The 19,339-nt window shown below is 39.4% G+C and overlaps 4 protein-coding genes across 8 annotated transcripts in view; 2 read left to right on the top strand and 2 right to left on the bottom strand.

Annotated features, from left to right (window-relative positions):
* LOC105448230 (odorant receptor 22c-like) overlaps positions 1-4,699 on the bottom strand; it is a 5,681-nt gene extending 982 nt beyond the window's left edge. Inside the window, exons 1-6 of one of the 2 annotated variants that reach the window (XM_011686689.1) lie at positions 4,614-4,699; positions 2,380-2,954; positions 1,455-1,809; positions 965-1,064; positions 728-856; positions 486-635 (exon numbers count right to left, since the gene is read on the bottom strand). In XM_011686689.1, coding sequence (XP_011684991.1) covers positions 486-635; positions 728-856; positions 965-1,064; positions 1,455-1,809; positions 2,380-2,866 — 1,221 coding nt within the window. In that variant the 5' untranslated portion in view covers positions 2,867-2,954; positions 4,614-4,699. The remainder of the gene's footprint in view (positions 1-485; positions 636-727; positions 857-964; positions 1,065-1,454; positions 1,810-2,379; positions 2,955-4,613) is intronic. The other variant, XM_011686690.1, reaches the window with a different exon arrangement.
* Positions 4,367-9,726, top strand: LOC105448231 (protein SMG8-like). 4 transcript variants are annotated; one of them, XM_011686695.1, is made up of 15 exons: positions 4,367-4,518; positions 4,661-4,805; positions 4,881-5,155; positions 5,434-5,673; positions 5,746-5,942; positions 6,038-6,141; positions 6,261-6,454; positions 6,533-6,772; positions 6,870-7,073; positions 7,138-7,247; positions 8,019-8,174; positions 8,247-8,457; positions 8,547-8,855; positions 8,957-9,136; positions 9,450-9,726. In XM_011686695.1, exons 1-15 carry the CDS (start codon positions 4,478-4,480, stop codon positions 9,568-9,570), a joined length of 2,727 nt encoding a protein of 908 aa, XP_011684997.1. In that variant the 5' UTR covers positions 4,367-4,477; the 3' UTR covers positions 9,571-9,726. The 4 variants fall into 4 exon arrangements, with proteins under 4 accessions (XP_011684997.1, XP_011684996.1, XP_011684995.1 ...); XM_011686694.1 differs by having other exon boundaries at positions 7,980-8,174; XM_011686693.1 differs by having other exon boundaries at positions 8,019-8,457.
* A 412-nt stretch (positions 9,727-10,138) lies between these two features.
* On the top strand, positions 10,139-14,597 carry LOC105448232 (protein brambleberry-like). Its single transcript, XM_011686696.1, has 9 exons — positions 10,139-10,467; positions 10,548-10,937; positions 11,574-11,759; positions 11,841-12,063; positions 12,149-12,445; positions 12,852-13,064; positions 13,195-13,428; positions 13,512-13,809; positions 13,887-14,597. The coding sequence occupies exons 2-9, from the start codon at positions 10,566-10,568 to the stop codon at positions 14,020-14,022; spliced, it is 1,959 nt and encodes a 652-aa protein (XP_011684998.1). The 5' UTR covers positions 10,139-10,467; positions 10,548-10,565; the 3' UTR covers positions 14,023-14,597.
* An 895-nt stretch (positions 14,598-15,492) lies between these two features.
* Positions 15,493-18,908, bottom strand: LOC105448229. The gene is made up of 6 exons (XM_011686688.1): positions 18,854-18,908; positions 18,025-18,369; positions 17,579-17,738; positions 16,247-16,355; positions 16,067-16,183; positions 15,493-15,756 (listed from the first exon to the last, which is right to left on the bottom strand). Exons 1-6 carry the CDS (start codon positions 18,891-18,893, stop codon positions 15,592-15,594), a joined length of 936 nt encoding a protein of 311 aa, XP_011684990.1. The 5' UTR covers positions 18,894-18,908; the 3' UTR covers positions 15,493-15,591.
* Between the last annotated feature and the right edge of the window lie 431 nt (positions 18,909-19,339).

Here is a 19,339-nt window from a genome sequence, read left to right as displayed (position 1 = left end):
GGCGGCGGCGGCGGCGGCGGCGCGGGTACGCGCTGCACGCTCGCTCGCCGCACCACCGCGATCAGCGTAATGTGCGCTTTACCTCGCGCTTTTTCCGCTTCTGCCGGGCGGGAACGCCGTTCGTGGAAAGTCCATGGTCGCTTTCTTCTCACGTGACGTTCACCAGGAAAGCCAGCTTCGCGGAACGCGGTCGAATGGGGAGGAGATTGACGTAGAACGAGCTTGGATTCGCGAGCGATTATTATCAGCGAAATTATCTCTTCCGGTACAGTAATACGTGAAATATTTCAAGCGTTCCAGGTGACGCGTATTTCTGGGATAAGATTAGAAATCTTATCGCAGATGCAATCATATGTGCATATTTTTATTATTTCTTTCTTTTCTCTTTTTCACGGGCATATATATTTTAAAATATAACGTAGAATATATATATATATATATATATATATATATCACGTTTCGCAATATATGACGAGTATAATTACCATGTGGTAGCAGTGGAAGGATAAGGTAAGAAATCTTCCTGCGGTAAGCTTGCAGGGTATTCTTGCGCGTGCTACTATGATAGGCAGATTAGTATCCCGCGGGAAACTTAGCCATTCCAGGTCATGCGCTATCGTTGCAATATTTTCGCTCTTCGTCGCGGCCACCGCGTAAAATCGCGTTTTATTAAGTTTATCATTAAAAATACAGAATTCTTATCTACATATATTTCTTTGTGAATTACCCTCTCGATGATGCACTCGCTAACGTAGCAATATATGAAAATGTAGTACATAATCGTGAGCACGTATAAGATGCACGTAACACTGCCATGGATGTTGCTGTGTCGAACGTACTGGAACAAGAGATTTTCCTATTCAATAACACACGTATATATATATTATTGCATACGCAGTGATATATAAATATTTTTTTGCTGTACACGTTTAATTAGAGAAAAGAGTCGGTAAATGTTCTTTACCAAAATAAGTTCGCGTCCCTGTAAAACTAAGCTGACCCAGTATCCCAATAATTGTAAGAGAAGGAAGTCGCGAAAGGACTTTTCTATAATACTCGCGTACCTGAAATTAATAATTAATATAATGATACTGTCGTTGTCAAATTTAGAGAAGATATAGGGCAAAATATCTTTTTAGTCTCAGAGTTATACAAATGCGCTCGAGCCGTGAGAAAGTCGCAGAAATCTCTAACATTCTTAGAAATTTCTTTCATTTGGACAAAATCAAAATTACAGTAGACAGAATTAAAATAGAACTGAATAAAATCTCACAATTTAGAAAGCAGATTCAATCGTTAATTCTACAATGCGCGACGTTCTCAGGGAGAGAAAATCTCCCGAAAAATGTATATCCTTTCTAAAGAATTACGTACAAAAATGCGAGAGATTGTCAATTTGAGATCTTATTAATTCTGAGGTAATCTTTTTCCAGTCTCTTTTCTAGTCGGTTTACTTTAAAATATGCACGTGTCGCTGAACGATGCAAAAGATGCAAGCGCAGTTGCGCGCAACGGGGTCCTTCGTGTCTGACGGATGATGTCTGACGGAGCCGTCGTATCGCTTCAGGATCGCAGCGAGTATGTCAAACTGTCCGCACACGTGGAACACGATGATGTACAGGAAACAGTCGACGGTGGCGATTGCCGTGGCGCCGAGGAACGCTACGAACGCCTGCGTGACGTAGAGTATCTCGAACACGGGTGACTCCTTGTTGCGGAAGTAGAGCCCTTCGTGAAGCAGGACTCTGGTCGTCGTGTTCCACAGACTATCACTATGCCACATCCTCACGACCGGCGTTAACATGAATCCTAAAAAGCATCGTTCGCGTTTAATTAATAATTAGTCTGTCATTTGGAAATGGATACTGCAGGTAATCGGTACGGCAAAGGATAAGAGCTATAAAAATAAAAAAATCGAAATACACAAAATAAAAATAAAAATATGCAAACACATCCAGATACATAACATACAAAATTAAAAGCGGGATCCACACAGCATGAAATATTTCAAAAATATTTCTGAAATATAAATATGTCTAGGAAATCAGAGTTTTCGAAATATTTCTTGAAATGTTTCAATAAAAATATTTCTTACATTTGCACAATATTTCTAGAATATTTTAATGTAATAATTTAGAATGTTTTACAAACGTTTACGAAATATTTTAAAAAATGATTTACAAAAAATATTTCATGGTATGTGGGGATTCTCTCTCGAAATCTGAATCATAAATCGTCCATGGACTTCGCGCGAGAGATGGAATTGCAAATAGAGCTGGAATCTAAATTCTGACGGGAATTATACACATCTAAACTGATATTACATTGTCTGAACTAAATTTTATAATAGATATATTACTTGATTGTCCGATTTCTCACCTATTATCGATATTGTCAAGAGCGTAGTGCTAAGTATGCAGAATCGCCTGCCTCTTCGAGCGTAGTAAGCCATAATCCGTCGGGCCCGCTTCGTCATGTAGCGAAAGTCCGCCCAGTCAGTGGTTATCGTGTGAAGAATGTGTTGGAAGTTCTTGGCCATCACCTTCATGAAGACAAACCTCGCCAGAAGCGGGATCATCGGGACCACCTCGATGGCCTGGTGCATCACCAGGCTCCAATCCGTCACCGTGTCTATCACGGTGTACGTTCGCACGACTCCGGGAAACGAGATGAAGCCGATCAGCGCGCAGATCGCGCCGCACCGTAAATTGCTGAGAAGATGCGTGTCCCGCGGCCAGAAGCCCAGCAGCCGCATCCCGTGGCGAGTTAACGCGAAGGCATGATCGAAGCTACCGGTCTCTTCCGTCCGGGCGTCGCCGATCTCGTCGTCCGATTCCGACGGTTTCGGACGAGTGGTCCGGTTCATCGTTAACCAGCTTCCCCGTTACAATCAGCTTCAAGTAGTGCGATTGGTACAGCAATCGCCGCCAAACAGCACTGGTGATCTCGATTGTCTTCAATAAAAATTGCGAATATTATTATTAACAATAGAACTGGATAATAGATAATTAATAAATATAGGTTCCTGCGCGAAATACTAATACGATTTGAATAAATGGAAACTCTTTTTTAGCTAAGCGAAATATTCATGCATAAAAAAACGAATCAAACGATTTTTTTTAAATAATTTGACCTAGCTGGATGTGATCTTTAGATTAAACTCCTGACTTTTCTATTAACGTACTGACAATTTCGACTAATGTATTATCAGTTTTATCACTCCTATTTGAAGAGAACTCATATTGTTTGTCGACCCCTAATAATCGACCTGTAAGAGAATTTAATTTTTTGTAAATTAACTTTAATTGTTCAATGAGTTGCCGTATTTATCTGTCGCATTTATGTAATTGTGGTTCGTGCTTTTACGACTAATAATAACTCCATCCAAATGTGCGAATATTACTGTGCGGATATTAATCTATTGACAAGAACGTCGATCATCATTATTCGCGTGGACGCGGCTAAAAAATCAATTTACGGTCACTATTTCAAACAATTGCAAATACAAATTCGATTATCATCATTTTCTAAATCAACGCATTATCAGCGATAATATATAATTTAAGTAGAAAAATAAAAGTGAAAATTATACGTGCTTTTACGACTAATAATAACTTCATCGAAATGTACGAATATATTAATCTGTTGGCAAGAATGTCGATTATCATTAATCACGTGGACGCGGCTGAAAAATCAATTTCTAGTCATTATTTCAAATATTTGCAAATACAAATTAGACTACCATCATTTTTTAAATCAACATTAATTATCAGCGTTAATATAATTTAAGTAGAAAAATGAAAGTGGAATTTTATACATAAAATATATAATATATACACTTAATATATATATATATATATATATATATATATATATAAATAATATAAATATACATTAAAAAACATATTTTTTATATATGAAAAAATAACAAAATATATGTACACGGAAAGAACAATTTTGCTGAATCCAGATCTGAAAATAATTTGTGTTTAATAATCAAAATAATTTTGTCTGAAAGTTAAAATGATTGCTAGAATATCAAAACGTTTTATATAGCAACCTGCTCACCAGTTTTAACATTCCAAGTTCCAACAAATTATTTTGATAATTCAACAAAAAAATATTTTCAGATCTGTTTTCAGCAAAATTTTTAGACCTTTCAACAAAATCGTTCTTTCCACATGTGTATATATATTGTAATTTAATATTAATATTATAAAATATATAAAATGTACATACATACATATAATATGATATATATTTAATTTCTGATTTTTTCATATTCGAAATTTGAAATTTTCATTTCGGATTCTAAAGCAGGTAGCATAATGTAAGTGGGGGAAGATTTTCCTTTCCCACTACTCTATGGAGGAAGTTTGTATGTATACCATCTGGTGGCAGATCGCTGGTGTTCTCCGAACGTGAAACCTAACCTGTTCACGACTCCGTTCTAAATGTAAACATTTCACAATTGACAATGCGTCCACGTAAATTCAAGCTTCCATGTGACGTGGACAGGTAAAGAATTATGTGTTAAGGGCGAAACAGTATTTTTTAAATTCGAGATTGAATTGGCACACAACATTAAATAGCATTCCTTGCGTGAAAGTTACCTGAAAGAGGTTGCCTTCTGTTGACATCCTTGCTTTTTTTTTTTTAGTTTTTCGGAGACTGACAAGAAGGTGGTGATCGTCTCCGTGTTCGGCAAGTCTCAGTATCGGGCGAAGGGATGCAAGACGGATATGCTGAGTTCCATACTCCAGCTGAACCTCCTGGATAAACCGGAGGTGGATCAGCAGTCGTGGGTGAGGCATCTTTTAGCACTTTGCTTATCTCCTGATAAAACAATATCCCGACTCTGCACGTTCTTCCGTTAACAGTGTGAAATCGAGGGGTATTATAATCCCAACGAGAAGACAGTTTACCTGCACTTGAGGGGATTCCTGGACGCTCACATGCTTCAGGCTGAGTACGACAAGTTCACGGAGAAGCAGGACTGCAAGGACTTCCTCAGTGTTTGGGCGCACATGAAAGATAAATATGCGAGAGCGCTCCTGGTGCTGTTCCACATATCCCACGTGATGGTGCTCACTCATCCGACGCACACCTTCGACTACAGTTACGTGCATCTGTTCCGTGCTATGGACATAGTCAGGTTAGCATCAGACTTGAGTTTTCAGTCAAGATCAACGTTTGACTTAAGGCCCATTTCTGATCAATGTAGATTAACTTCCATCTCGCTTTAATTTATTCCTTATCTTCTTTCAATTCTTAGAACTGGAAAAAGACAAAAATTAAGTTAAATCGAGATCAAAGTTAATCTATATATTGATAGAAATGGACATTATATATTAAGGAAATATATGAGCAGATAAAATTTATATATCGAATTTTCTGTCAATGAAATAATGATTACGGCGCTCTTTGTGATAGGCAAAAGATTTCTCCGCAACTCTCCGACGTGTTGAGCTGCATTCATAGCCTCCCCAAGGATTGGATTTCGAATGCCAGGCCCTGCTCGCCGCGAGTGTTATTTTACTTCGAAACCTGTCCTGCGGTATTCCAGGGTCAACCAGGACCGGACAATGAGGCTAATATCAAGAAACTAGAACACTCCCTCGAGGATCAAATTTACCATGTATTAAGGAAAAACAGGATTGTTACGAATATCAGGTATAAAATTAACGTACGATCTGCCTAAAACAAATTCGACGAAAACATTGAAATCACTTTCTTTGTTGACAGCTCGAATTCCTTGTTCGCGATACCAGCTAATCAGGAATTCGTGTACGTGCATACCGGGAATACAGACTCGAAGGACATGCTGGGTTACATGGCGAGAAAGTTAGTACAGAGTTGTAAAACTAGTTCCAGCGGTACAACGTCGAAAAGCCTCACTAGTCTGGATTCGAACTCTGTCGTCGTGGACGACACCGAGGCTGGTGAGACTAAAATGGATAATGATACAGGAAGTAGATGTAGAAACAATGGATCATAAAAAATATATATATATATATATATCCTTATTCATTTACAGAGATTCACTCGTTTAGATCGTTTTTGCAACAGCATATAAATCTGGCTTTTGCAAGAGGATTCGATGACAACGTCAGTCGACACTCCGTACCAGCTCATTTTGAGGTACATTATTACAAAACAAATCGTTAATATTTTACTGAATGTTTTACTCAATAATGCAATCAATATTTACTAGGCAACATTAGTATTAAAGCAATTTCTCACTCCTGAACACTTTGCAGATACCTACTTTAAACATATTTTGCCAAGTGGCGAACAAAGTTTTCGACTATTTTATTCACGGGACGGACAAGGAGCTGTTGGCGCTTCATAATTTGTTGGACACCGACGTGAAATTTAGCAAGAGCCGATGCAGCAAGGTACTTCCGAGAGCTCTACAGGCGTATCAAGAAAACTTGCCGCAGCACTATACAAGGTAAAGCTGGTAGAACTGCTTGAGATGATCGTGCGATTCATGTCGACGTCGCGTTCCAAACAAACTTTTGCCTTCCAGGGCGTATCACGAATCGAAACTGGCGCACGCGATGGGGATGTTCGAGATGCACGCCCGCGGTCCGCTGTTCGAGGAGTTCAGCGAGAAGTTACAAGCCGAGTGTGACAAGCACTGGCGAGCCGGCAGGCAGATGTGCGAAGTGTTGTCGCTCACCGGTCATCCTTGCACGAATCCCGTGCACAGGGGAGGTAGCGAAGGTGCGGGAGGTGGGGAGCAGAGCGAGCCCAGGGAGGACGACAGGCAAGCTTTCTTGTTTATAATAAATTATTACGTATCCTTAATGTAAATTATATTCGCACAATATCGATGTTATTTGTTTATTTATTATCACCCGCAGCGAACTACCCGTCAGAGAGCATTGCAGCGGCGTCAGATATGTGTGCGCTTGCAATTGCGGCAGGATTCAAGGCTCGAGGGAAGATCCATTTAGTCTGAAACAGGCGAATTACGACTATTTCCAGATGTTGGCGAAACAATGCGGTTGCGCGCAATTGGAACTCGTGCAGTTCCCCGTGTTTCAACCCAGCACACATAACTACAGGTATGTACAGCATTGTCGTGTCTGTTAGAGATTTCTTCCTAATGGTTTTTTTTTTCTTTTACAGAGCAGCACAATTATTTCCAGCAACGAAACGTCACGATTCCTTCAGCCGCAACGGATCCTCTACGCCACAAGACACGCAAGCTTGCAGTTTAGGTGCCGATACCTTGAATGGCAAGTAATGGCAATAAAAGAAATGTTTTTATCGAGCGTTTAAGGGGAGGATTCTGCTTTACAAACCTTAAAAAAACGATGATTCTTAAGAATTTTTTTTTTAACTAAAATGAAAGTGAATAATTTCAAAAGTTTAACAGTGTTTTATTGTATATTTAAGCAATAAAAAAATTGTTTTTTTATTAATAAATGTTTTTTTAATAAATAATAGAATGCTTTGATAACGCCGCGCCATTGGAATTGTTCGATTGTGTACAATCTACGAGGCGTAATTTTGTCTGAAACAAAAAACCAAATTTTTTCTTAATTTTTATAAAATTATCTTTTACATGAACTAACAAAACTTTAAAAATTTCAAAAATTAGATAAGTTATAACAATTAAAAAAAAGTTAAAATGTTCATGAAAAAATTTGACCTTTGCAACAAAAATTTTTTAATTTAATTTTTTTTGGTAATATTGTTAGTTTATAAAGAAGATAATTTTACAAATTAAGAAAAAATTTGGTTTTTTATTTTAAACGAAAATTACGTCTCTTAGATTGTACACAACTTCAGCGGTGCGACGTTACCAAGGCAGTTTATTAATTATTAAAAAACATATTAGTAATAAAAAAATTGTTTTCATTGCTCAAATATACAGGAAAACACTGTTAAACTTTTGAAATTATTCAATTTCATTTTAGCTAAAAAAAAATCTTAAAAATCACTGGTTTTTTTTTTATTTTTTTTAGTAAAGGACATTCCCCCCTTAATGTCTGGAAATATTGCAGAAAGTACAGATTACGGTAGCGGCGGTCAATCGCCAACGACGAGCGACCCGATAGAGGAAGACATTCCGAGATTGAGCAGCAAGACGAGTTTGACGCCGAGCGACTCGCACAAAGTTGTCATAGAAGTCACTGACAGCGACGCGGAGAACTCTAAAGGTGTCTCATCGCTACTGAAGTACGAGCCTAAGCATTTAACCGGAAATCTATACGGATGTATGCGCTTTACAGACAAGTCTCTGGTCAGACAACCGTCGACGACGGAATATCTACCGGGAATGTTGCACACCGAATCACCGGCCGGCCTGCTGCCGCAATTCTCCAGCTGGTCGCTGATATGTCTCGGCCCGAGCAGCCTTTACTCTCACAATTTAGGACTGCAGCATCAGGTCGGAGTGTTCCCCACCTCCGCGTTTCTGCTACCGTGGGACGTGACCGTAAGGTGAGGAGAAAGTTTCGAGATTTCTACACATACCGTGTATCTGCGGGAAAAATGTTTACCCAAGAGAAAATAAATGTCCGGCCGCACAGATTGGAGCACCAGAAGGAACGGAATCCGCTGTGGCCGTTGGTGGGCGATCACGGCGGTTACTCCTCGCGAGGGGGCAAGAATTTCCAGAGCATGAATGCCATACGCGGCCGCAAGTCGAAAGGCGGCAAGGAGTTTGTCGTGAAAATATTCGTTGGAGTGGAGTACGAGTGTCCGCGCGGGCACCGATTCATGGCGTCCGCGCCCGACAAGGTGCTGAAGGCGACCGGAAGCGGCATAGTGAAGGACAGCGGAAACAAGGTGACGTCCAGCACGACCGATATGCCTCTCTACTTCCCTTGCCCCTGCAGGTACGCAGAATTCTCGTCATGATCGATAAAGCAACTACATATGTAAATCCGTTTGATGAACGAATGCATTTCTCCCTTTTTTTTTCATTTCTTTTTCTTAGGCAAACTAAACCCCTCATCGCTCAGCTGATGAGAATCCATGTGGTGACGCCTAAAGCGCCGGTGCACGTCACGTTGAACCCGAGGGTTCAACCTGGTCCCCCGCCCTGCCCGATATTCGTCACCGGATGTGAGGAGCCGATCAAGCTTTCCCAGAGCACATATTGGATCTTAAGGCTACCGTATCCTTATCTGTGTATAACGAAACTTTATATAACTGTATATAATTGTATATTTTAAGCGCTGAATAATGCAAGTAGTCACATTGCATTCTCATTGAGAGTTTCGTAGTTAATAAATATATAATATAATAATTAATAATTATTATTAATTATTATATTATGTCAATAATAATTGTTACAATGTTATAATTACATTAATTATACTACAATTAATATATAATTATATTGACATTTGACAGGGGCACGAAAATTCTTCATTTTCTTTGATTCTCTCTCGATAATTTTGCATAATTTTTCTTAACAAATTCCAAAGATACGTATACATGGGAGAAAAGGGACCATATTTACCGCCTAAGGAACCGATACCTCCGTCGCACGGGCGTTTATTAGCCGGCATGTACGGCATCAGCGAGGTCGTGCCGGAAAAAAAGTGAAGAGGAGACCACGACGCGATATAGAATATCGCGAAGATTTCGTGTACATAAACAAGTGCATTTCGCGCACGCGCGCGTGTGTGTATATACGTGTGTGTGTGTGTGTGTGTGTGTTTCGAAATACTGTGCGTTGAAAATAAAGTATACCTAGTTTGCAGTTTGCGACTACTCGACTCCCTGTGTTTAAATCCTGATTCAGCACGGGCGCGAGCGCCAAACGATCGGTCGTTCTAAAAAAAAAGTAACCTCGTCGGAATCACGTGTCGCCGCGGTTCGCGCGCGCGCGCGCGCGATTGGTCCGCGCCGGCGTTCATCGTGTCGAACGCGCAAGAAATCACGCAAGGTGATTTTCGTCGCGGACACCTCGAGGACGCCGACGCTCGCTTCGCGGCGAAGCCGAACGCTCGGACACGGCAAATCTCACGCGGTGGTCGCGCCGCGACGGAGAAACCAGGGTGGGAATGAGGAAATCGTACGTTGCGACGTTCTCGCGATCGCGACCGCGCAGCTGACAGCTGACCCGGCCGCCACAGTGCCGCCATCTGCGCGATTTGAACGCGGCGCAGCCGTTGGAGCGCACGGACGAAAACACGTGAAAAACACTTGTCATCGCGTTTAAAATCCGCGAGACGGCCGCGAGAACGACTCCTCACCGTCGCTCGCTCTCGTGATCGTGTTCGTCGCGAGTACTCGCGATCGTTGAGTCTTGCCGTGCACGAGGAAGCTCCCGTCGCGATTCTCCCCGGTGAGATTCTCCACGACGCGGACGACGGACGGTTCCACGGAACGGACGACTCGTGTCTATTTTTAGTGGCGCGCTTTTGTAACGTCGACAGGAACGTGCGTAATTTACTCACCTGATCGATTGTCTTCACGGCTCGTCGACAGTAGTTTCAAGTACGATCATCATCACCTCTCGGCGTCGAATTAACGCCGAAGCTTAGGTAGGAGTTATCCAGGTTTTGTTCCTCTTTCAGATCAAATCGCACGCAAAAATGAAGTGCAGGCTTCTGTTGGTGACACTCGTCTTGTCCTTCAATTGCAAAGTTGGAAGCGCATCCATGCTGGACTGGCTGTGGGGAACGAAAGCGGACGACACGGACGTCCTGGTCGCCGACGGCGTGCCCCTGATCGCGATCCCTTACGAGTCGATGACGGAGGACGAGAAGTTCCTCCTGGAGGCCTCCAAGTTCACGGACATCCAGGCGTCCTCCCCGTTGCAGGTGTGTCAGCACAAGGTCATCATGAAGATCAGGACCTCGTGCTCCGACATGACCGAGGAAGAGCTGGGCAAGCTGAGTGTCAATCTCCTTAACTGCCAATCAGCGGTTGAAGGCAGGAAGATGTTCCCCTGCACCGAAGAGATGGTGGGTACTTTGTGGAACATGGCCTGTCTGTGCAAAAAAAACTTCCGTTATTTTCCATTTACACTTTGTTGGTCGAGTCTTATCAACGTTCCATTGATCTCAAAATCTATGCAGGAATAATTGAATTACATGTATAATATAGAAAACGCAATTTAATTATTATATTCTGTGGCTTTTAATGAGTGCTTAAGGCTCTGGCATGCCTAGCAGTTTATTTATTAAAACTTATTGATTTACCTATTTGTTAGTCGCAACTAGTATTGACCTGCATTGTCAGTACACTACAACAGGATATGCTGCAGAATGAGTCAGATTGAGGGGGTAAATTTCGTGCCTGTTCAAACCTGCACACTTCCCCCTCCCTTTACTTCAGAGAAGACCTCCCCAAAGCTTGTGGTTTCAGTTACGTGGTGTTGCATATGCTGTTCTAGCGTTCGAATTGTTTTGTCCACTGATACTTTAGCGTATCGCATAAATTCGATTAATTGAAAAGAATTAAAAATATAAATAATAATTAATGAATAGTGCCGAAAAGTGTGCAGTCTTGAGAAAATGCATGCATGCGACGGAATCACAATTGCGCAACTCAATTTGTTCTGTAAGTACAGAAGCATGATTTTTGTCCTTTTTTTTTAGTCTCTTAAGCAATGCACAATCGACATGGATGCCGACATGTGGAATGCGTATCACTTGATAAGTAACAGAGCGAGGGCGGTTTGTTACGCAGCTCGAAATACACAATTTCGTGCTCTTACAGAGTTGACGGTCAACAAGCTAATGCATTCGGCGCATTCTCAGATCCAGGCATTGAACTCCTTGAAGGTAATACAGTAATTGCACGTTTCTTCAGCCTGATTCGTTGGTTCGCCCTTAAAAAGGCATTATATTATTTGTATTAAACAGCAAGGTCAAGATCGTTTGGAAGAGCAGACCACAGAAGCTCTGTCATCGTTGAGTGAAGGAAGCAAGGTGCTTCTGACACAACAAGAGAACTTGAAGGACGCTCAAACGACAGCTCACAAGCTTGTGACAACAAATCTGAAAGAATTGTATAATGAAAAAGCGTTAATACGGTCCGGCCACGCTCAACTTGCCGCCATGACGGAAGAAATAAAAAATAAATTAGGTTAGTAAACTAAACTTTTTATACATTTTTTTTTTACTCTTATACGTGGGGACTCTGAATATATAATATTTAATATGTTCTTTAGAAAAGGCGCACAACGATCTTGAGCAACAGGCCATGGAGCGTGGAGAGAATCATCGGGAGGTATTGCAGGATTTGCTTAGCATACAAGAACAAGCGCGAATGATTTGGGAGAAAATCGAACACAGCACTAATCATATAATGGAGCAACACGAGGAAACTATTCACCAGTTTGAACATACGATGCAGAAGCTCGCGCAAATTAACGACACCATCCAGTACATTTGGAATCTCACCAATACAATGCGCACGGAAGTTGATCAAAAATTGGGATGGATTACCGACTACATCGGCGACACCGGTATATTATTATATAAAATATATTTATCGTAGAAAGATCGATCCACAACAAATACACATACCACAAAGATTGCGTTCACTTAACGCTCGCAATGCTCGTGCAATCATTTCATCCTTGTTGTTTATCAAATGTTAAACAACAAGGACAAGTCATGTTTGTGAGCGTTGCGAGCATTAAGTGGAACGCAGCCAGATTTGACTTCGTAAAATAATGATACAAATTTTGTTAATTTTATTACATTACATATTCACGTTGATCATGTTATGTTGAAAATTTTTGTACAGATAGGGATAAATTACAAATTAGGAATATGTCAATAATGTGATACTTTTATATCTATTTCTATTTCACCCATATCCATTATCTATTTCTATTTCATCTATATCTATTTCTGTATTTTTTTTAGGTGAACAAATGCAAAGAGCGTATCGCGTATTTTTACACATCGTGTATATATTAGTGGCGATGATAATCGCCGCGTTTTTACAAGCACCGTTTTTAACCAGAGCTACTATCCTGGGCATTGTGCCGGCGAATCTTTTAACTTACTTGAAACACGGCATGGAGGCTTCTCTAGATTTTATGTCTATAACGATGTTAATATTCTTGATCACCGCAAGTGAGTATGCATATCGAAACGCGTGATAAAATAAATATAGAAGACGAGAAAACAGTATTTGTGCATACGAATACTTTGTGTATTACATCGATTTACGTTTGACGCGTTTTTTTTTTGTTCTTTAACGCAGTGCATTTCATAATGCTGGGGATACAACGTATGATCAACGGACCAAACATCTCGGAAGCGAAGACGGAGCTAATTAAGCTGATCCATCAGCAAAGCCAGTTGAATGGAGTTGCGCACGACAATACATCGTCGTTGAATTCCAATTCTGTGCCAAAAATGCAATTGCACACGAGAGTGATGAAAAAAGCGCAAGAACTTTACAATCTCGTCGTTTCGAAGACAAATTACTATAGAGGTATTTTCCCCGATTTAAGATTGAAACTGCACGAGAGAGATAGATCGACGATTATTGTAACATTCGATAATTTTTTTTTCCAGAAAAAATTAGTGTCTTGTTAGAGATGGTCGTTTCGTGGGGCGGACGTAATTTACATGTGCACGAGGAGCTCTCTTGTTCGTATCAACCGTCGAGGAAGCAGTATGAGAACATCGTTCATAACGAATTGCAATTCGCGAATTTGTCGAAAGGTATTGCGAAAAGCCCGATGGAGTGTGATTCTAACGGCGTCGTATGGCAGTATCGAGGCAATTCTTCCATAAATCACAGCGATAACACAATGGATTTTGACAACAAGTTTGTGAATTTTCGGCAAAATATGGATCTGCGAGCCAGAAGGTAAAATAACTGTTGCAAATGAGAAGATAAATTATTAAAAAAAAAGAAATCGTAAAATAGCTGAGGGACACTTTTAGTGGTACTCCGATGATGAAAGTCTCTTGTATGGCATTAACGAGAAATAACCGAAGATGTCGGGCGTTCGCTTCACCCGGACAGATCTACTGCCACCGTCATGCCACCGGCACATCTGTTATGGGTGATCATGATTAATCGTATGATCAATAAATGCGCAAGTAATAATTAGATATACATAATAATTGCTATAAAATTGGCAATGGATATTTATTTTTTATATATATAGTGTACGATATTTTAATAAGAAAGTAATTCCAGAGAAACAAAGTACTGGTGAGAGAAATAATTAGTTTGAGAAGAATAGTTTAATAATTAAATCTGGTTAAAGTTAAGTAATTTGCGTACGTTTTACGATTTTGTAAATACTAACATAAATTTCATATTCTTTTGATGATACAACAGTGATCTCGAGATCACTTTAATCTGGATAATATTTTGAATATATATATATATGTATTTTAAATGCTAGTTAAGTTAGTTAATTAAATTAATTTGTATGACTTGTATTATTTCATTATTGTGATTCAAGTATATTTCGACGCACCGAAACATTAACATTTTTACATCGAACTATTTCTATGATTCGATCTTAATTTATTTAAAATCTTTTGTGTCAGAGCAGTAGTTGAGTAGAATTATACGTTCTTCACAATGATAAATACAATACATATTTAAAAATACACAAAAATAATATGTATTTTTAAATGTCTTATACATTTATAAAAATACAGATTAATTTTGTGTTTTTTAGTATGGATTATTTTTATTGTGAAGAACGTATATTTCTATAATCTGATATAAAAGATTTTGCGTAAATTATTATGAGATCGATTGTAGAAATGATTCGATGTAAAAATGTTAATGTTCGGCAAAGTTAACGATTGATCAATTCAATTAAGTTAAGGCTTTAATTATTGCATTAATTCAAACATTAATTCGAGCGAAAATACTATTCATTTTAATGAGAAAATATATTTATTTCATTTTAGTATTTGAAATCAAATTGAACTATTTAAACTGTTTGTATATTTTCAAGCTCGAATGGTTAGAACTATGTAAAGTTTGATTTTGAAATTTGTACCATTCGAACTATACCATTGGAAACGGCTTAACGGTTTTTGATGATTCGTAGGTGCATCGAAATATACTTGAATCACAATGATCAAATAATACAAGTCATATAAATAATAATAATAATAATTCTGTATTTATATGTAAGTGATATTTAATATTTATAGCGAGGTAACAATCTAATATTTTATGACATATTGAAGTACAAACTTATGATATAAATGATCTTGTAACACTTGTATGAAACTCTGTAAATTAATATAAATATAAATTTTTATTATAGATATAAAAAGGCTTGTGGTTTTTCAAATTTGTATCGGCTCTCGCCGAAATGTTGCAACATATGTATAAATTTTGAAAAATGAATATATCCTAAATATAATGCATTTACATGTATATGTGTATACATACATTATATTTGTAATATTAAATTTATTTTTCAAATATTTTCAATTTTTATATATATATGTAAATATACAAAATTATATATATTTAAATAATTTATATATATATGTACAATATATATAATATGTAATATGTATATATAATTTATACATATATATATATATAAACTTTGAAATAAATTTATATATATAAATTTTGAGAAACCACAAGTGAACGGTATGTCTTGTTTCATAAACAGACTGCCATATTGAATTGCGTGCACACAGCGTCACTCGTCAGCTCCAGAAATTTCGCGTTTCTGTCGAGACCGGCTCCCACTACCAAATTGTGCAGATTGCAGTAATTCGTGCCGTGATCGAATATCATAAACCATTCACTTGAAACAGAGTTAGCCTACATAAGCGGTAGATAATATTTTTGTTAGTCCAGTATTTGGTAATTTAATTTTTAGTGTGTTTTACATATGTATAATTATCGGGAAAAAATATTTGGCACGTTCTTTATAATATCAAATCGATCAAAGAACGCGTCACGGAGCGTTAATGCGATTGTAGTGAGATTGTAGTATTCCGCGTTATTCGACGCTTTTTTTTGTAATATCGTTTTTAATCATAATATTCATATTTGCGTTTATTAATCGTAATATTTATATTTGCGTTTATTTAGCGTAGAAAATAATTTTCACGTTTGATTAAAAATTTACTTTAGCAAGACATGTGTTGTTTATCTTCTCGAAGACGATCTCGAGCCTCTCGAGTGACTTCAAATTCGATGTCCTGTGCGTCGCTCTGATTACGTTATTCTCCACAGGTAGCTTGAGCTGTCGCGAACGATAAAAGTCAAGCGTTAATTCGCTAGTTAACAAATCAGATTTTATTCTCACCGTATACAGACAAGTTCCGTCACGCTGCCGGCAAGTGTTCCAAGAAGACCAGTTCGATATCTGACGTCGGAATTTCTGCATCACGGACGCGCACGGTTCGTCAAACTTCCTAGAGTAATTATTTTTTTAAATATTTATTGCTCGATATAGAATATTAAAAAGGAATTCCATGTAGGAATCGTTTTATCTTTGTATGTTTTTATTCGATTTTTCTACTTTGTTTTCATTTTCGGATTTTAAATTGCGATTTATTTCAACTCTCTTTCAAACGCATTCATCTTTGAAAAAAATTTAAAGATATACTATATTTTTTCTCCACACAGAAAATATTCTGACGTTTCTACACACTTAATGTTAATTTTAAAAAGATCGCTCGAAGCGAGAGAGTAATAAAATAGCGAGCGCGCCGGCGCGGCGGCGGCCCGGTTCTCTCGTGGAGTCGGAAAAGCGCGGATCGTATATTTTTCGGGCGGTGTCGTCCCGGCCAAAGCAAAATATACGAGCCCCACGTCGCGCCGGCGATATTGAGTTTCCCTGTGTATATAACGCGTCACAGGGAGCGGCGGGCCAACGTCGCTTCAAAAGAAACTTTTCGAAAGCTCCAGTACTCGTAAAAACGACGCGACGATCATTCGCATTAGCTATTGCCGTAGGATGAAAGGGATCCGATCTCTCGATGCTCGAAGGAGAAAAAAAAAGGGAAACGATAACGGCAGCTGTGGCGGAATGTAAATCCGTCCGAAAAGCTCTCTGGGACCTGTTCCGTAAAAATGCCGACGTTTTGCATCGTTACTTCGACGGCCAAGTGTTCGGTAATTGGCGAACAGCCCAGTAAACGGAAATGGATTTAAATTAAAAAATATATTTTTTTAAATTTAAATGAATTGGAACATTGCTCATGCATTGAAATGGATTGGCCTTTATAGAAATACATTCATTTCTACGAAAGTCAATCCATGATTTAAAATTTCAATCTATTTCCGTTTAGTGGGAGCTTTTGGCGAATGGCGCGTTGCTCGTTCGCGAAGAAACGACGAAATTCGGCTATATGCGCGATATTTCTTACGAACTTTCTTAGCTTTCTGAATATTGCGGCAATTGTGCTCGGATGTTAAGATTTCATAAAAAAAAGAAAACTCGCTTGAATTCATGGTGTTATCATACACCATGAATACACCATGCTTACTTACTTATACTTACTTATACTTACTTACACCATGCTTGAATTTAAGAAAATCGAATAACGAGCCAAAGCTCATGTCCGTTTTTCCGAAGCCGATTCGTCATTTTGACGAACCGTTCGTGTCTTAAATGGGCACAAAAAATAGTTACCATTTAACAATGCACGAGGCGTGCAGAGGATATGGGAACAGCATCCCGCCGATTACGACGCACAACAGGATCGTCAGCATCCCAGCGAGGCAGCAAGCGCAGTACTTGTATCTCCCCTTGGACGACCCAATCGTTAAAATTATCGAGGGTTTGTCGTCCGCTGTACGAAAATCAAGCAATGTCTCGTCAAATGTATTAAATCTATTATTTAAAAAAGTCAGAAAGTTTATGCTCCGGAGGATAAAGATCAACCGAGACAAAACCTACAAATCGACTAGGAGATTGAAAGAAGGACACCGTACCGTACTTTTGAAAAATGGATTTTGGGCGAGCTTTACTCTCATCTAAGGATATATATCGGTTATTGGGGACCCATTCGACTGGTAAATATATGGACGCGCGCTGCAATCGAAGGATTTCAAAGAGAATGAAAGAAGGAAGCTAACCGTTTTGGCTCGGCGTTGCACGATCGTCCTGCGGCTTGACCGATTCTCTGGTGGTGCGGCGAAAATAATACGGCGACGAGTCGATCGTCGCGTCATTTCCGTGCGCCGACATTACTCCCGTTCTCTTGAGGCTCTTCGACGACCGGACCATATTACAGATCGACCATCTTTCATGAGCGGAACAAAGGTAGGGGAGGAAAAAAAGGAATGCTCGTCCTTCTTCGAAATCTGTCCATTCTGAAGGCAAACGACTGTCGTCCCATGTATTTATTACACGATTGTTTTCACAGAGGAAACCTTTTATGTTGTAAAATCGATCCACATCGCTCGATCCTGTTTGGCAAACTGCGGGAAGGGATAGGCGAAAAATTAAAAAAATAAACACTGAAGAAAATAAAATATTCAGGAAGTTCAAGAAAATTGTCGAGATGTCTAACAATAAGAGAGCCGAAATAGAAGAGCCCGCGTCTGCGGAATTATCAGTGACGCGCATTTAACGGGCGGCTTCCCACGCGCGTAGATCGGCCGACCTTTTTTTTTCTTATAAACCTTTTTTTACGACACCTCGATGACGCGCGGACCGGGCTTCCCTAATGAATACTATCCGCTAAAACACGTCCCATAAATGTACCCGGCCCGGCTACTACGCCTTTTTTCCGCGACTCCTCGACTTAATTTCTTCTCCCTTCCGTTCTCTCTTCGTTAAAATTGTCACGCATCAATCTTTTGACTACGCACAAAGACAATTATAATATAATATTAATATAGTCTCATTAAAAAGGATGTTTAAATATATGTTTTCTTGGAAATTAAGAACACTTTAATTTACAGAATTGCCGCAGTTTGTTTCGATTCGTCTTGCAGGACATTGAATTTTTTGACCATCGTGAACTGTTTCGACGTTAGTTAGTTTGAACTGTTTAAGGTGCCGTCGGTCGTGTACGCGGTATATACCGGCGGGCAAGACAAGACATCGCGGCGTTGTATGCGAGATGAGAGAAGACGACACGTCGGCTTGACAGCTGGCGGTGACGAGAGATCCGGTTCACACGACGTCCCGAATCGCCCTCTCCCTTTCTCTCATCTTCGCGCGAAAGCATTGCGAACAAACGCGACTTCTTGTTGTTTTCCATTTTTCTCGCGCTTCTGTTTATCCACCGCATGCAAAGGCTACTCTGAAACACAGCCTTTTCCCACTATCCTTCTATACTATGTGTCTCTCACGAGAGATACTTGTACACTTCGGTAATTGTGTGGCGTTCACGGATGTGAATTGGTATTGCTAGTATAGTAGAAGTAGCAGAGCTAGTAAACA

Source organism: Wasmannia auropunctata, unplaced genomic scaffold (assembly GCF_000956235.1).
Source record: "Wasmannia auropunctata unplaced genomic scaffold, wasmannia.A_1.0 LD336088.1, whole genome shotgun sequence".
Taxonomy (NCBI): domain Eukaryota; kingdom Metazoa; phylum Arthropoda; class Insecta; order Hymenoptera; family Formicidae; genus Wasmannia; species Wasmannia auropunctata.
The sequence above is the reverse complement of the archived record's forward strand: the minus strand, read 5'-3'. Positions and strand labels throughout refer to the sequence as shown.

What these genes read in the sequence shown, in the direction of transcription:
- LOC105448229 (XM_011686688.1), bottom strand. Translation starts at nt 18,893, where the DNA reads ATGTCCTGCAAGACGAATCGAAACAAACTGCGGCAATTCT. An exon ending in TGCAACGCCGAGCCAAAACG is followed by an intron (nt 17,739 to 18,024) that starts GTTAGCTTCCTT and finishes ATTTTCGTACAG; the next exon opens with CGGACGACAAACCCTCGATA. An exon ending in ACGGAACTTGTCTGTATACG is followed by an intron (nt 16,184 to 16,246) that starts GTGAGAATAAAA and finishes CGTTCGCGACAG; the next exon opens with CTCAAGCTACCTGTGGAGAA.
- LOC105448231 (XM_011686692.1), top strand. Translation starts at nt 4,478, where the DNA reads ATGCGTCCACGTAAATTCAAGCTTCCATGTGACGTGGACAG. An exon ending in AGGATTGTTACGAATATCAG is followed by an intron (nt 5,674 to 5,745) that starts GTATAAAATTAA and finishes CTTTGTTGACAG; the next exon opens with CTCGAATTCCTTGTTCGCGA. An exon ending in CCCAGCACACATAACTACAG is followed by an intron (nt 7,074 to 7,137) that starts GTATGTACAGCA and finishes TTTCTTTTACAG; the next exon opens with AGCAGCACAATTATTTCCAG.
- LOC105448232 (XM_011686696.1), top strand. Translation starts at nt 10,566, where the DNA reads ATGAAGTGCAGGCTTCTGTTGGTGACACTCGTCTTGTCCTTCAATTGC. An exon ending in TCCCCTGCACCGAAGAGATG is followed by an intron (nt 10,938 to 11,573) that starts GTGGGTACTTTG and finishes CTTTTTTTTTAG; the next exon opens with TCTCTTAAGCAATGCACAAT. An exon ending in GAAGACAAATTACTATAGAG is followed by an intron (nt 13,429 to 13,511) that starts GTATTTTCCCCG and finishes TTTTTTTTCCAG; the next exon opens with AAAAAATTAGTGTCTTGTTA.